Below are 14,078 nucleotides of genomic sequence, written 5' to 3'. Positions count from 1 at the left end.
ATCCCAGTTTGCTCTGTCAAAGATGACTGACCCCAAAAGTGAAGGAATCTCTAACCATGAACTTTACATTTGCTTGTATCATTACACGGTGCGGAATACACAGCAGTGAGAACAGACCTGTTTGTGCTCTGGAACTGCTGACAAGACTCAAGATATACAGAGTGAAAGGATTCTCCAAAAAGTGTCATATCTTTAACTGGTTTCCTTATAATTTGGCCCTTTGGATTTGGACCCTGATCAGCTGAGACTAAGCCAACATGGGATTTCTCTAGAGTTACACAATAGCTGCTATGGGACAAGACCCATCTCAGACCTTATGACAGCAGGAGCCGCAGGATTATGGAAGGCTTACAGTGACACTTGTTTTGGCAAAGTGGGAAAAACTACCAAGTCAGGTGAAACCTGGTAGCTGATTGAAATCTGGAGCTCAGTGAAGCCCCCCACCCACCCCTCATAGGCCCACCCGGAGGTCCAGCCCTAAACTCACTCGTCAGTAGTGTGATTGTCAATAACTCAGAAGAGTTTCGTTTTATATAATTAAAACCTAGGAGATATTCCCCAGACTACTTCATGACTGCCAATCTTTGTCATCAGAGCAGCGATCGGTTTCTTCACACACTGAGGGTAGTGTGTCTGGCCCAGCTTGAACAGACAGCACTCAAACCCGCTTAGTCATGTTACTGACCATCCTACTCATGTGTGTTAAGAAGCTTAAAACCAAATACAGGCCACTGACATTGGGAAGAAAATGTTTTGTATTCTTGTGTGTCAATCTTACCCAAAGCTTTGTTATTTTCCTACCTGTTGCCCAGATTCAGTCAGTGGTTAATTCTTTTACACCAAGTGCATTTTTGTAAGCTGCCTCAAATCTTAGCTGAAGGAAATAGAGCATCAAGAGCAAGGGATGCTTTGGTGTTGATTCTGGAACATGCACTCACAAGATGTTAACGACTGCATGACAGACGGGCGCCTGGGCGGCTCAGTCAGTTGAACATCGGATTCTTGATTTCAGCTCAGATCATGGGCTCAGGGTCATAGGATCGAGCCCCACAACAGGCTCCGTGCTCAGTGGGGAGTCGGCTTGAGATTCTCTCTCTCCTTCTCGCTCTGCCACTTCCCCCACCCATGTACATTCTCTCTCTCTAAAATAAATAAATAAATCTTTTTTAAAAAAAGATTTAAAAAATCTTTTAAAAAAAAGATTTAAAAAAAAATCTTTTAAAAAAAGATTTATTTATTTATTTATTTGACAGAGAGAGAGAGAGAGAGAGACAGCCAGCGAGAGAGGGAACACAAGCAGGGAGAGTGGGAGAGGAAGAAGCAGGCTCCCAGTGGAGGAGCCCAATGCGGGGCTTGATCCCATGATTGTGGGATCATGCCCTGAGCCGAAGGCAGACACTTAACAACTGAGCCACCCAGGCGCCCCTAAATAAATCTTTTTAAAAAAAAAGATTACATGATAAAATGCATTAGTAGTAGTAGAGAGTAGGTGAAATATAATAAAGTACATTTATTGTATTTTTCAAAAATTCCATAAAGATCTATAACTTCTCTAGTTGGCCATCTCTAGAAGCTTTCAAATCAAAAAGGTTTTCTTTTTTTTTTTTAATTTTATTTATTTATTTCAGAGAGAGAGCGAGAGAAAGAGAGCATGAGGAGTGGTGGGAGGGGCCAGAGGGAGAAGCAGACAGCCTGCTGAGCAGGGAGCCCGATGTGAGGCTCGATCCCAGGACCCTGAGATCATGACCTGAGATGGAGGCAGACGTTTAACCGACTGAGCCACTCAGGTGCCCCCAAGAGAGGTTTTCTTATCATTGAGTGAATTGTCTTTTGCTTCAGTTTAGATCCAAATAGCTTCTTTCTTTTTTTTCTTTCCTTTTTTTTTTTTAGGTCCAAATAGCTTTTCTAACATCTGAGGACTGAGCAACAATTTGTCATTATTTTTGACTCTATTTTGACACTAACAAAGAGATGCAGAAAACAATGAGTATGAAATGGTTTTTCAGCTTCTAGTTATGGTAGTATAGCCGATTAGATGCCCTGAAACACTATCTCAAAAACAATTTTGTGAAGAAGCCAGATTAAGAAAAGGAGTATAGAGGCATTGCTGAGCTGCTAGAAAAGGAAAGACATTGCCGGGTGAGACCAGGGATTCTAAGAATAAGCACATTTTAAGGCAGAGTTTCCGACAAAACCAGTAGATCTTTACGCCACTTTGATGCCACAGAGAGTAAAGGCGGGAGTGGATAAAGTCTAGAGTCTAAGGTGGGGAGTTTTATAAAAGGAGGCAGCAAGGCAGGGAGTGAAGGAGGCAGGCAGACGGGGCAAGGAAAAAGTTTCCCCACGAAAGAATGACAATCAGACTGACAGCTGGCTTCTTAACAGCAACACAGAAGTCAGAAGAAAGTGAAATCATAATTTCAACGTCTTTAGAAAAAACAACCTCTCAACCCAGAATTTTAGACCCAGTGAAACTATTTTTTTTCCAGTGAAACTATTTTTAGATATGAGGGTAAAATAAACATTTTTCTGAAAAATGTCATTTTTAAACAAAAATTTAGAGAATTTAGACCAACAGACACTCACTTAAACTTTTTTTAAGGTTTTTATTTATTATTTATGTGAGAGAGAGAGAGCACGTGCATGAGAGAGAGAGCACAAGCAAGGGGAGCTGCAGAGGGAGGCAGAAGCAGGCTCCTCCCTGAGCAGGGAGCCTGACATGGCACTTGATCCTAGGACCCTGAGATCATGACCTGAGCTGAAGGAAGACGCTTAACCAAATGAGCCACCCAGATGCCCCAGACTCATCACTTTTAATGCCATGTAGTTTTGTTGTTTGTTTTTTTTTAAGATTTTATTTGACAGAGAGAGAGTGAACAAGCAGGGGGAGCGGCAGGCAGAGGGAGAGGGAGAAGCAGACTCCCCACTGAGCAGGGAGCCCAACATGGGGCTGGATCCCAGGACCCCGGGATCATGACCTGAGCCAAAGGCAGACGCTTCACCAACTGAGCCACCCAGGTGCCCCTTAAAGAAACGTTTCTAGTCTATATTAGACCAAAGGAAAGTGATTCTAGATGTATTATCTACAATGTAAGAAATCATAAGATATTAATAAATATGTGTATAAATCTAAATCTCGACAAGTATTGACTATAAAAACAATAATTACAAATGTCTAGTTTGTGGGGTGGAATGAAGGCCAACCATCTAAAGTACTAAAAAAACAAAACACATCTAAATAGGGAAACAGCGATTAAGTGCTAAGGCTCTTTTAATGCTTGGCATGCACGTAGTTGTACATTTTGTAATTCCTCTTTAAGCTCTTATCACATGACACATTTCATAATAAGTTTTTAATGATGTGACATAGCTTGTCCAGTCCTAACATCTATGCACTGAGAGCGCCCTGCCCCCACCCTAACTGGGCTTGGACCCTGCCTCCCTCGCAGCCCTGAGGATGCTTGCCTGTGCTAAATGGCCAATGTCCCCTTCGGTTGTGTTCAGGCCCAGGCAGGCACCCAGCCCTTACCTGGGCTAAGACGCACAGACTCCAACTTGGCATTGACAGACATGTCTGTACTTCCAGTTAGTATTTCTCTGCCAGGTGGGTAACCTGGCCATCGGGTGTCTCCTTTCTCTAGCTAACGGTTGTCTGCCATGCCCTCAGGATAATATCTTCATCTGTTCTGCACAGATAGAGCAGCGGGAGTTCACATTGGCAGACACAGGATGGTACCTAGAACTAACGTCGACATCCAGTCCCCTTACTGCCATGGTGCCAGAAATCCACTGCTCAGACTGTAGGGTTCCCGCTACCTGCCACCATCATCAGGCATAGAGTAGGGGTGACCATTCAAGACGAAACCAGTGATTCAACATAAAGAATAATTATTCTTACAGTAGGCATTTCGATCTTGTGGAAAGACACACTGACTGACCATCCAGATTCACACCATTTTAAACCTGACATAGCCTTGGGAACCCTTAAGTCTCCTTTTAAAATCTGAACCTACAATACAAATAATCATTTTTAGCTACTTTCTAGAAACAAAGCCCTCTGCCTCATCAATGCACTTTTGTTAAGAGTGTCCACAGACTGCAGAAAAGCAAATTTAGCAAAGCTGATCATAAGATACTACTAATACCTCTCTGAAGGCAGAAATGAAAAGAATTAATATTAACGGTTAAACATAAAATAATTTATAGGCTCAGGGCACCTGGGTGGCTAGTCAGTTAAGAGTCCAACTCTTGATTTCGGCTTAGGTCATGATCTCAGGGTCCTGGGACTGAGGCCCACATTAGGCTCTGAGCTCAGCAGAGAGTTGGCTTGAGATTCTCTCCCTCTCCCTCGACCCCTCCCCCTGCTGTCACACACACATACTCTCTCTCTAAAACAAATAAATAAAATTAAAATAATAATAATAATTTGTAGGCTCATCTCATTAGATCCATACTTGTAATAGGGAAATATTACAAAATAATATTCAAAATATTCTATTATAAAATAATGTATACTGAAATACTACAAATATTTATCCAAATATTACAAAATAATCTTCTTTAAAAGTATAAGTATTTTTCTTAGGAAAGGGGAAAACTTTTCTTTTTCTTCCACAACTAAAATGAAAAAAATCACTAGGTCACAGCAAAATGGGATAAGAAATGCCTTTGAGGTTTTCTTGTCAGAGCAAGAAATCACTGCAGAATTTTTACCCTAAGAGTTAACATAGGTTAAAAGCTACATACTTCAATATTTTCTCCACTATAACTAACCTTAATTTAAAATAAACAAAAGTAAGAGATTTAAAATACTATTTTCACTGGAAAAGTACCAGAAGAAAAAATGAAATTATTCTTTTGATAATTTCAGAGTGCAGAAAGCTTTCGTAAGTAAGGCTCAGGATCGGGAGCCATAAAGAAAAAAGATTAATGAATTTGTCTTCATAAAAAAAAACTGTTTTAAGTTCTGCATTCCAAAAAAATATCACTTTAAAAACCCAAAAGACAAAAAATGTGGGGAAAAAATCTGCAAAATCTATGGTCGTAAAAGGGCTACTTTCCTTCACAAGCGAGGACTCTTACAAACCAATAAATATTACCTGTAACTCAAGAAAAAAACAGCAAATCATAGGGGAAAAAAGATAGCTCATAAACACAGGAAAAGATGCTCAGCCTCACTCACGTAGACAGAAATGCAAGTCAAAGCATGAGAATATAATGAGAATATAGTTTTCATCTAATAGATTGGCAAAGATCCAAAAGTCTGAATAAAGACTGTCGTCAAAGCCACAGGGAACTGACCGCTCTCAGCTCGGCTGGTGGAAACGAACGTGGGCACAAGTGCGTCACAGGGCCATGTGCCAATACCTTCTGAAACGCAAAGTGCATACCTGCTTTAACTCAGCACATCTTCCAGATTTGATCCTACGTACATATAGTCACACCGAATACAAGGATCCGGGTATATAAAGAGATTTCCGGCAGCATGGTTTGCATGCTGAATGTTTCCTGAATGTTCCCCATTAGAGGACTGTATCCATAATTACGCCACATACAATGGAACATTTTGCGGCTGTTAAAATAAGGAGTATGGGCAGCTATGCAATGATCTCTGAGATCTGGTTATTAACTGACAAAAACCAAACGTGTATAGCATGCTCCCATTTTTAAGTGATATACGATATATATCTATCCAATGTCTACTGTATTATAGATATTATAGGTATCTATAAAACATATATAATATACATTATAAATATACATATAAAATTTCTAGAAGGTCAAACAAGAAATTGCCAACATTGGTCAGTCAAAGCAGGACTGACTACATCATTTGTGGGGGTCCCCATGCAAAAATGAAACATGGGATCCCTGTGTCAAAACTGTTGTGGATTTCAAGACACTAGGGCTTCGAACCAAGCAGAGAGCTCTCGAGCATGGGGTCTGGGTGACAGGTCTGTGAAGCCAGTCCCCTGGGGGTAAGAAACTAGAGTCACAGGGCTTGAGTGAAAGACAGAGTAATTTTTACTGGAGATAATTTTTGAGCCATTTTAATTTTTTCAGCATGCACATTATTAATTTTTTAATTATTAAGAAAATTTTAAAAGTAAAATCAAAATTGCCCACCACCACTATTCCCTTCCTCATCCAACAAGAGCCTCAATTCTTAGAAATATGGGTCATGGTGGAGGGAGGTCAAGAGGTGGGGAGGGGAAGTGGAAGGGGAAGGGAGGAGTGGGAAGTGGAGATGAGGACCCTTCCTCACACAGGAAATCCCCTCTGCACCCCGGGAAGCCCCAGCTTAAACCCACAGGAGCCTTGGGTTCTCTTAAATAAGTGCTTGCCACATTCAGACAGTTTGAAAACAACCCCCCCCCCAACCTCCCAGCAGTGGATTGAGCTAAGCCTCTGAAGAATGCTAACACAGTCATGTGAATCCATACAACCCTGTGCTGGGCTGAATAGGGTTCCCCACAAATCCAAGTCCACCCAGAATCTCAGAAAGCAACCTTATTTGGAAATAGGATATTTACAGATATAATTAGTTAAAATGAGACCATACTGGAGTGTGGTGAGCCCTATTCTTTTTTTTTTTTTTTTTTAAGATTTTATTTATTTATTTATTTGAGAGAGTGAAAGAGGGAAAAAAGCACAAGCAGGCAGAGGGGCAGAGGGAGAGGGAGAAGCAGACTCCCCACTGAGCACGGAAGCTCGACAAGGGACTGGATGCCAGGACCCTGAGATCATGACCTGAGCCGAAGGCACACGCTTAACCGGCACTCCTGGGGTGAACCCTATTTCAGTGACTGTTGTCCTTATAATAAGGCCAAGTGAAGACAGAAAGGGAGACAAGGAGAACACAAGGAGAGATGGCGGCAGGGATGGGAGACACATCTGCAAGCCAGGGAGCACCAAAGGCTGTTGCCAAGCAGCAGAAGCTCGGAAAAGGCATGGAACAGATTTTCCCTGGAGCCTCCAGAAGAAACCAACCTGACGGACACCTTGCTGTTGGCCTTCTGGCCCTGAGAACTGCGAGGGTACATTTCTGTTATTTTAAGGCACTGAATTAGTCAACTTGGGTCACCTAACAAAATGCCACAGACTGGGCGGGGGAGGGGGGCTTAAACGACAGAAATGTACCGTCTCACAGCTCTGGAGGCTGGAGGTCCGAGACCAGGTGCCCGTATAGCTGGGTTCCGGGGAGGACAGGCAGCTGCCTTCGGGCTGTGTGCTCGCCTGGTGAAGACAGAGGGATCCCTTCCTCTAAGGGCACTGTTCCCATCAGGAAGGCCCCACAGTCACGACCTCATCTAAGCTGACCAATTCCCAAAGGCCCCATCTCCAAATACGAGCACCATGGAGGTTAGGGCTTCCACGTATGGATTTTCGGGGGACACAAACAGACAGCCCACAACAGCCACCATGTGTGTGGTGCTTCGTTACATCGGTCCTTTGAAATTAATACAAACCTCCAATAACCCAACACTTGGTGCTTCAAATCAGGGACAGGCCCGAAAGCTTTTCTGTGCACCGGCGGTTAGTAAATACTTCCGGCTTTATAGGTCATATGGTGTCTGTTCCAACAACTCTGCCGTTGTGCAAAATCAGCCATAGGTGACAGGTGAGTGACTTAGTGTGGATGTGTTCCAGTAAAATTTTATGTACTAAAACAGGTCACGACGGGCATTGGCCTTCGGGCTTTAATGGGACCATACCTGCTTTAGATGAGAAACATAATAATAAAGAGGAGCTAACCTAAAGAACCAGCAGGTGTGTGCAAGAAGGGACGAGGTGAGTTAAGAGTCCCACAGCTGGCTGCAGCCTTCAGAAGCAACACAACCCTGCTCACTTCCCTCTGCCCTCCAGAGCCCTGACTGCTGCCTCTGAAGGATGACCTAGAAGCGTCCATGACCCTTAAGATAAGCTCCAGCTCTCACGCTCTGAAGTCCTTGGAGTCTTTAAATGCTTCTCCTCAACAATTTGATTTACTAAGCAGAACTGTAAACCCTGGGGGGAAAAGTGATTGTCTGGTGACAGGAACTATTAAATGTATAAAATAAAATTGCTGTTGTAATCAAAATGTTCCAGAACAGTTTTTAAATTATCTAGATCCATTTCCACAAATTTATCTTGTATCTGTATTAAGAACTGACTTCTGAAAATCATTCTTTATCAAAGTGAAAGCCGGACCCTGTGTCTGCCTGGATTCATGGATGTGACATCACGAGGCTGATCAGAATTCCTTTCCAACTAAATATATACTTTGTTTGAACAAGTGACCTCAATCCTTCAAAATAAAATAAGGGACCTGAAACAATCCCAAGAACTTCCAAATCACCATTTCATTATTTCTATCATTTTGTGAATCTTATATACTGATGACTCACAATGGATCTACCATCCAGGTACTGGTAGAAATAGATCATGTCCTGAAAACTATCAACAAGTGCAAATGCTGCCTCCAAATTAACCTGTACTTTTTTTAAAAAAAAGATTTTTATTTATTTATTCGACAGAGAGAGACAGCCAGCGAGAGAGGGAACACAAGCAGGGGGAGTGGGAGAGGAAGAAGCAGGCTTCCAGGGGAGGAGCCTGATGCGGGGCTCGACCCCATAACACCGGGATCACGCCCTGAGCCGAAGGCAGACACCTAACGACTGAGCCCCCCAGGCGCCCCACCTGTACTTTTTTTTTTAAGATTTATTTATTTTATTTTGAGAGAGAGAGAGAAAGAGAGTTGGGGGGGTGAGAGACGCAGAGGGAGTGGGAGAGAGAATCTCAAGCAGACTCCCCATTGAGAGTGGAGCGGGACAGGGGGCTCGCTTTCATGACCCTGAGATGATGACCTGAGCCAAAATCAAGAGTTGGATGTTCAACAGACCGAGCCACCCAGGTGCCCCCAAATTAGTCTACTTTAAACAATTTCTGATAAACACACATACAGAAGAATTTTTCAAGAAACCAAATACTTACCCCACAATACTGCTCTTCATTGAAGATCTGGGGGGGCAAAGGGATTCCATTTTGGGGTTTTTTCTCTCCGGGAACATTCTCCCTCATCCACTTCCTATTGTCTTCATCTCCAGCAATGTCTAATTCCTTAAAGTCGATCTTATTAGCTTCCAAAAAGCCCACTACTTCTTGCTGCTTCTTCCTAATCTGGTCGAGAGTAGAGAAAGATTACTTTTAGACTAGGTTTACTTTTTTATGTTTTGCTTATATTTACACAAATTAAATCCTTTCTCCAACTATACAACACAAATAATCTTGCTACTATTTAAACAAGGAAAATGATAAAGTCACAGCTCTTCATTATAAAGGATCAACAGTCATTGTTTAAATTCTAAAATTTTAATCTCACCAATGTTTCAATCATGGCATAATCAACCTGATAAGGATAGAGATGCCCTCATCACAGCTTTAACTTGAGGTCTTTGACATGCTTTTAAATTCTCTGCTAAGCTTTAATGCCAAAAAACAAATAAGAACGGGTTATGAGGAAAAGGGGGGATTGGGAGAAGACTAAGAAGGAAAGAGAGAAAAGACCAATTCATTACAAAACTCAAATACCAAGTACACCCAACTAAAAAAGCGCCTTCCTCACAGTTATGAAAATGGGCACGTGAGTCGCACTGAACAAAAGTGGCTTCAGAAATAATACAGGAGATTGGAAAGCCCACTTGGAGATGAGTGAAAGGGGAAAGGACAGGGAAAACACCAGGGGAAGCCAGTGGCTGTGTCTCCCATCTCCCAGCTCACAAAGAGCAACACGGTAAAAGAACACTGTCCTCCCTCGGATTTCTCCTTTCCACTCACACAGAGAGCGGGACGCCAGCCTCACCTGACAGACAACTCTCGGTGCCCCTCCCCCTCCCCCAAACTATCGGTCTGCCAGCCGCCATTGCTCAGGAATGTGGCCCTCCTCACCGTTCAGACCTCCATCCCCAGAGACAACTACAACCATTCTCTCTCTTCAAAGAATTCGCTCCCAAAATGCACAATGCCCTCTTTCTTACACACTCGTAAACAACTTGGAGCACACTCGTGGACCCCGCTTAGGAGCCTCTGGGAGAGAGTTCTGGAGAGGCCAACCCGACAAGCAATGCACACTTACTGACCCACTCTACTCTGCACAAGACAGTGTACCAAGTTCTTTGTGTGAACAGATTCATAACCTGTTTATTTTGGTGAAAAAAATGCAAAGAACTCATCTGTACATTCTAGCCAGTGAACACGCGAAGATGATCAAGAGGCAAAATAAGTCATTTCTTTAAAATAAGAGTAAAATTTTAAGGATTTTCTTTGACATGAAAATATTTAATAACTTAATATTTAATATCTTAATTATTATATATTATATTAAATATTAATGTTTAATATCTTAAAATATTTAATATCTTAATTTGTTAAGTCCTCTGCATAGAATATTGTCTCATATCAAAGCAAGCCATTAAAAGTGTTTTATTGGGTCTGAGGCCCCCTGTCATTCTCGTGTAACTCATTTATCAGCAGAGGTACCAGAATTTGAGAATCCCAAACAAATGTAATAAAAGCCTCACGCTCATCTCAAACCTCATGTCTAGCCTCTGACCTTCTTTGGGTCAAACCCAATTCCTTTCATACCTTGTATGCCAAATATATACATATCTATGCATATATATGTATGTATAGATATATATAGATATATATCTATACATACATATATATTTCTATACGTATACATGCCAAATATATATATATATTTTATTCATTCTTGCCAAAATGAATGAGTCTATCAATGTTCCTGTGTAGAGTATTTCTTTCTTAATATAAGGAAAAATAAAGCATGTATGGGTGCTTAAACGCTAGAAGCAAATCATATAGAATTACAGGCAAATACAGAATTTGGTTTGGCTGTGACCTGAATGTATAGATTGTATTAATTATAAATGACATAAATGAATATAAATAACTTTTAAAATTTTTACAAGTAAATATAAATCGCATATAAAATTGTATATGTAAGTTACATATCCAGGTTTCTATAAATGGTAATCACACATTTACTTTTTAAGTAACATTTGTTCCTAAGAAGTGGGAAGACCGGTAGGGGAAGAAAGGGATAAAGAAAGGGGGGGTAATCAGAAGGGGGAATGAAACATGAGAGACTACGGACTCTGAGAAACAAACTGAGGGCCTCAGAGGGGAGGAGGGTGGGGGAATGGGATAGACCGGTGATGGGTAGTAAGGAGGGCACGTATTACATGGAGCACTGGGTGTTATATGCAACTAATGAATCATCGAACTTTACATCAAAAACCAGAGATGTACTGTATGGTGACTAACATAATATAATAAAAAAAATATTACCATAAAGAAAAAGTAACATTTGTTCCATCAACATAGCAAATATACTGTGACTAAAAGCATTAGATCAGTAAGTGAAGGCTGCTGTTAGCTACAATACAACACTTAAACAGTAAGACTCAGTTTGGGGCAAGCATGGACAAAAATAAAAATAAAAGTCATACAGAAAGGTGTGGGGTGATGGAATTTCCCCTAAGCTTCTGGCACCCTCACTCTGGCACATTCCTGAGTGTCACATCTATCAGAAGCAAAGGAGGAGCTCGGATTTCTCCACCATGTGCCCTCCGCCAAGGCTAGGCTGGCCTAGCCCTGGGACCTTCTGCTCCTCCTCACCGAAACCGCGCTCCAAATTCCATAGCTTCACAGCTGAATTTCTGAATATTAGAAAATCCCATCAGACCTGACGACAGGTCATTGGAACTAAATTACTATTTTAATTAATCATGTTTTCTATATATACTTTCCAACTTGTCCATAATTGTCCGTGCCACTCTATAAATTACTTATTCCTTTGGCTATTTCCAGAGATAACTTTGCAGTTCAAAAAGTAGAAATGTCTTCGTTTTAGGCAGGTTTACTTTTAATTAAATATTCAGAAGGCAACATCCTTTATTCTGTCCAAACTCCTGTCTTCCTTCCTTCTCAAGTACCCCCCAGGAGCCCAAATCAGCCTGGCCACCTCACCAACATTATTTCCACATCTATCAATCATGCCTCAGGACTTGAGATGAAATAAAGAATTTCATTTTATTCCATGAGTTCTGAATAGATGAACAGTTCCCAAGGTCCTGACTTGTGTTTCTGCGGTTAGAAAGTCAAAGAGTGATGGAGAAAATAGGAGGGGAAGACCTGTTTGCTGTTATTTCTTGCAAGACAAGCAGTTGCATCTGCAGGAACTTAACAGACTGTTGGGTGCATGACCTTGTGTTAAGTGCTATTTCTCAGACCCTCACCCCCCAAAAAAGAGAAGAAAAGTAAAATCTGTTTCTAGTTTCCCCCAAACACCGGTACTTTAAACTGGGTTAAAGGCATCGCTCATCCCACTGTTTGCAGCACCTGAGTTCTGCCTCGGGCTGGAGGAGGGTCTTAGGATGAGCCCAGAGAAGGAGAGAGGGGAGCAGGGAGTACATGAGTTCACCTGGTGGCGTGGTCGCCTTTGTCCACCCCCTGATGGCCACCCTGAGTGGGGGCCCTCTCCTCCACGGTCCTCCCTACTATTCCAGGAGCCCCATGGGCCCTCCCAGGCAAAGTGCATGTGGCTTCCTGAGCTGACCCCTAGGGACATCAGCTCCCAGGGGGCACCTCCCTTTATGGGCCCTGGGGTAAGAGGGTATACACCACACCCAGGGGTTCTCACCACAGACACACTCCCCTCTCCACCTCCTGCTCCCTCTCCTCCTTCCACCCCACCATGGCCAATGCTGCCCCAACACCCCCGGCTGTACCTTCTTTCTAGGCAGCCCCTCTGGAGGATCTGGGGGTCCCTGGGATCTGGGTCACTTGGAGCCTTTGGGACTTCAGTGGAGGCTCAGAGAGCTCTGTGTTTCCTATCCTGTTGCATTTACTCTAAAGAAAGTGGTGTTTTCCTGAAGTCGCCGGCCACCGTTGGTTACTGTAATGTGTCAGTGATCTTTGAGTCACTTGCTTGGCACCTCCCTTTTATTGTCTTGTACAGTTAGGAGCTTTTCCAACTGAGGTCATTGCACTTAGTGAAAAGCACACTGCATTTGAGCGGAGGCGACCTGCATTTCCCCCCTGGCTCGGAAGGCTGCTGTCGGAGCAGGGCCCACTCTTGAACTGCCTCGTCTACAAAACGGGAAAAGCACCACCCTCCTCGGGTTCTGGTGAGAACCAAGGAATATGACATGATATGTGGCAAAGCGTCTTGCACAAGGTGAGAGCTGCACAGTGTTATCTCACTGACTTGTCCTGACTGCCAAGCCAAGTTAAGTACTCTGCTCACCATTTTAAAGTAGCAAAGCTGAAGCACCAGTGAATTAAGGAATTTTCTAAGATCTAGACCCAGATCCATCTCGTTCAGGAGTTGAGTTTCTGCCCACTATATTTACAGTCAAGCAAGGCTAGAGAAATGATGAAGAAACCCAGGAGCCACCCTCGGGGACTGTCCTTGAACATCACGGTTCCAGGGGCCATGCAGCTTGAAAACAGTGAGGACCGTCCTCTCTCCCTTTGTCCCCCAGCCCAGTGTGGCTCCAGCTTTCAGGAAGACACAGACCTGCTCCCGCTCCCAAGGTCTCTTTACCACGTTCCTCCGTAATGGGCAAAGCTCCCAAGGTCTCTTTACCACGTTCCTCCGTAATGGGCAAAACACGACACTGCCTTATCATCAACCATCCAAACAGAGCTGCATATGCATAAACCCTCATAAAGGACATTTCCTTTTTCATTCATTTCATTCATCCCATAGAAGTCACATGCCCTCATTGACTAAGTTGCAGGCAAGAATCTTTTTTTAAAGTAAAGAGACTGAAGAAACAAGCAGTTAAGAGTTTGCAGTTGCAAACTGCAACTAACCCCAATTGCTCTGGGTTCTCCTAAAAAGAAGCTTCTGGATGAAATCCCCTCACCCAGGGAAAATCATTAGCACTGATACCATGGGAATAATTAGCTGTCCTTCTTTAGGATAAGAGAGAAACTATTCCACTTATGTGGCTTGGGACAATTCTTCTGAAACAATCATCACAGACTCACATATACTAATATTAACTAAT

The 14,078-nt window shown here is 42.6% G+C and overlaps 1 protein-coding gene across 2 annotated transcripts in view; it reads right to left on the bottom strand.

Annotated features, from left to right (window-relative positions):
• SH3BGR (SH3 domain binding glutamate rich protein) overlaps positions 1 to 14,078 on the bottom strand; it is a 69,318-nt gene that overhangs the window by 52,564 nt on the left and 2,676 nt on the right. For both annotated transcript variants that reach the window (XM_057306789.1, XM_044389255.3), the window contains exon 2: positions 8,974 to 9,159. In XM_057306789.1, coding sequence (XP_057162772.1) covers positions 8,974 to 9,159 — 186 coding nt within the window. The remainder of the gene's footprint in view (positions 1 to 8,973; positions 9,160 to 14,078) is intronic.

This window comes from Ursus arctos, unplaced genomic scaffold, assembly GCF_023065955.2.
Source record: "Ursus arctos isolate Adak ecotype North America unplaced genomic scaffold, UrsArc2.0 scaffold_4, whole genome shotgun sequence".
NCBI lineage: Eukaryota > Metazoa > Chordata > Mammalia > Carnivora > Ursidae > Ursus > Ursus arctos.
This window is presented reverse-complemented; position numbering and strand designations above follow the sequence as displayed.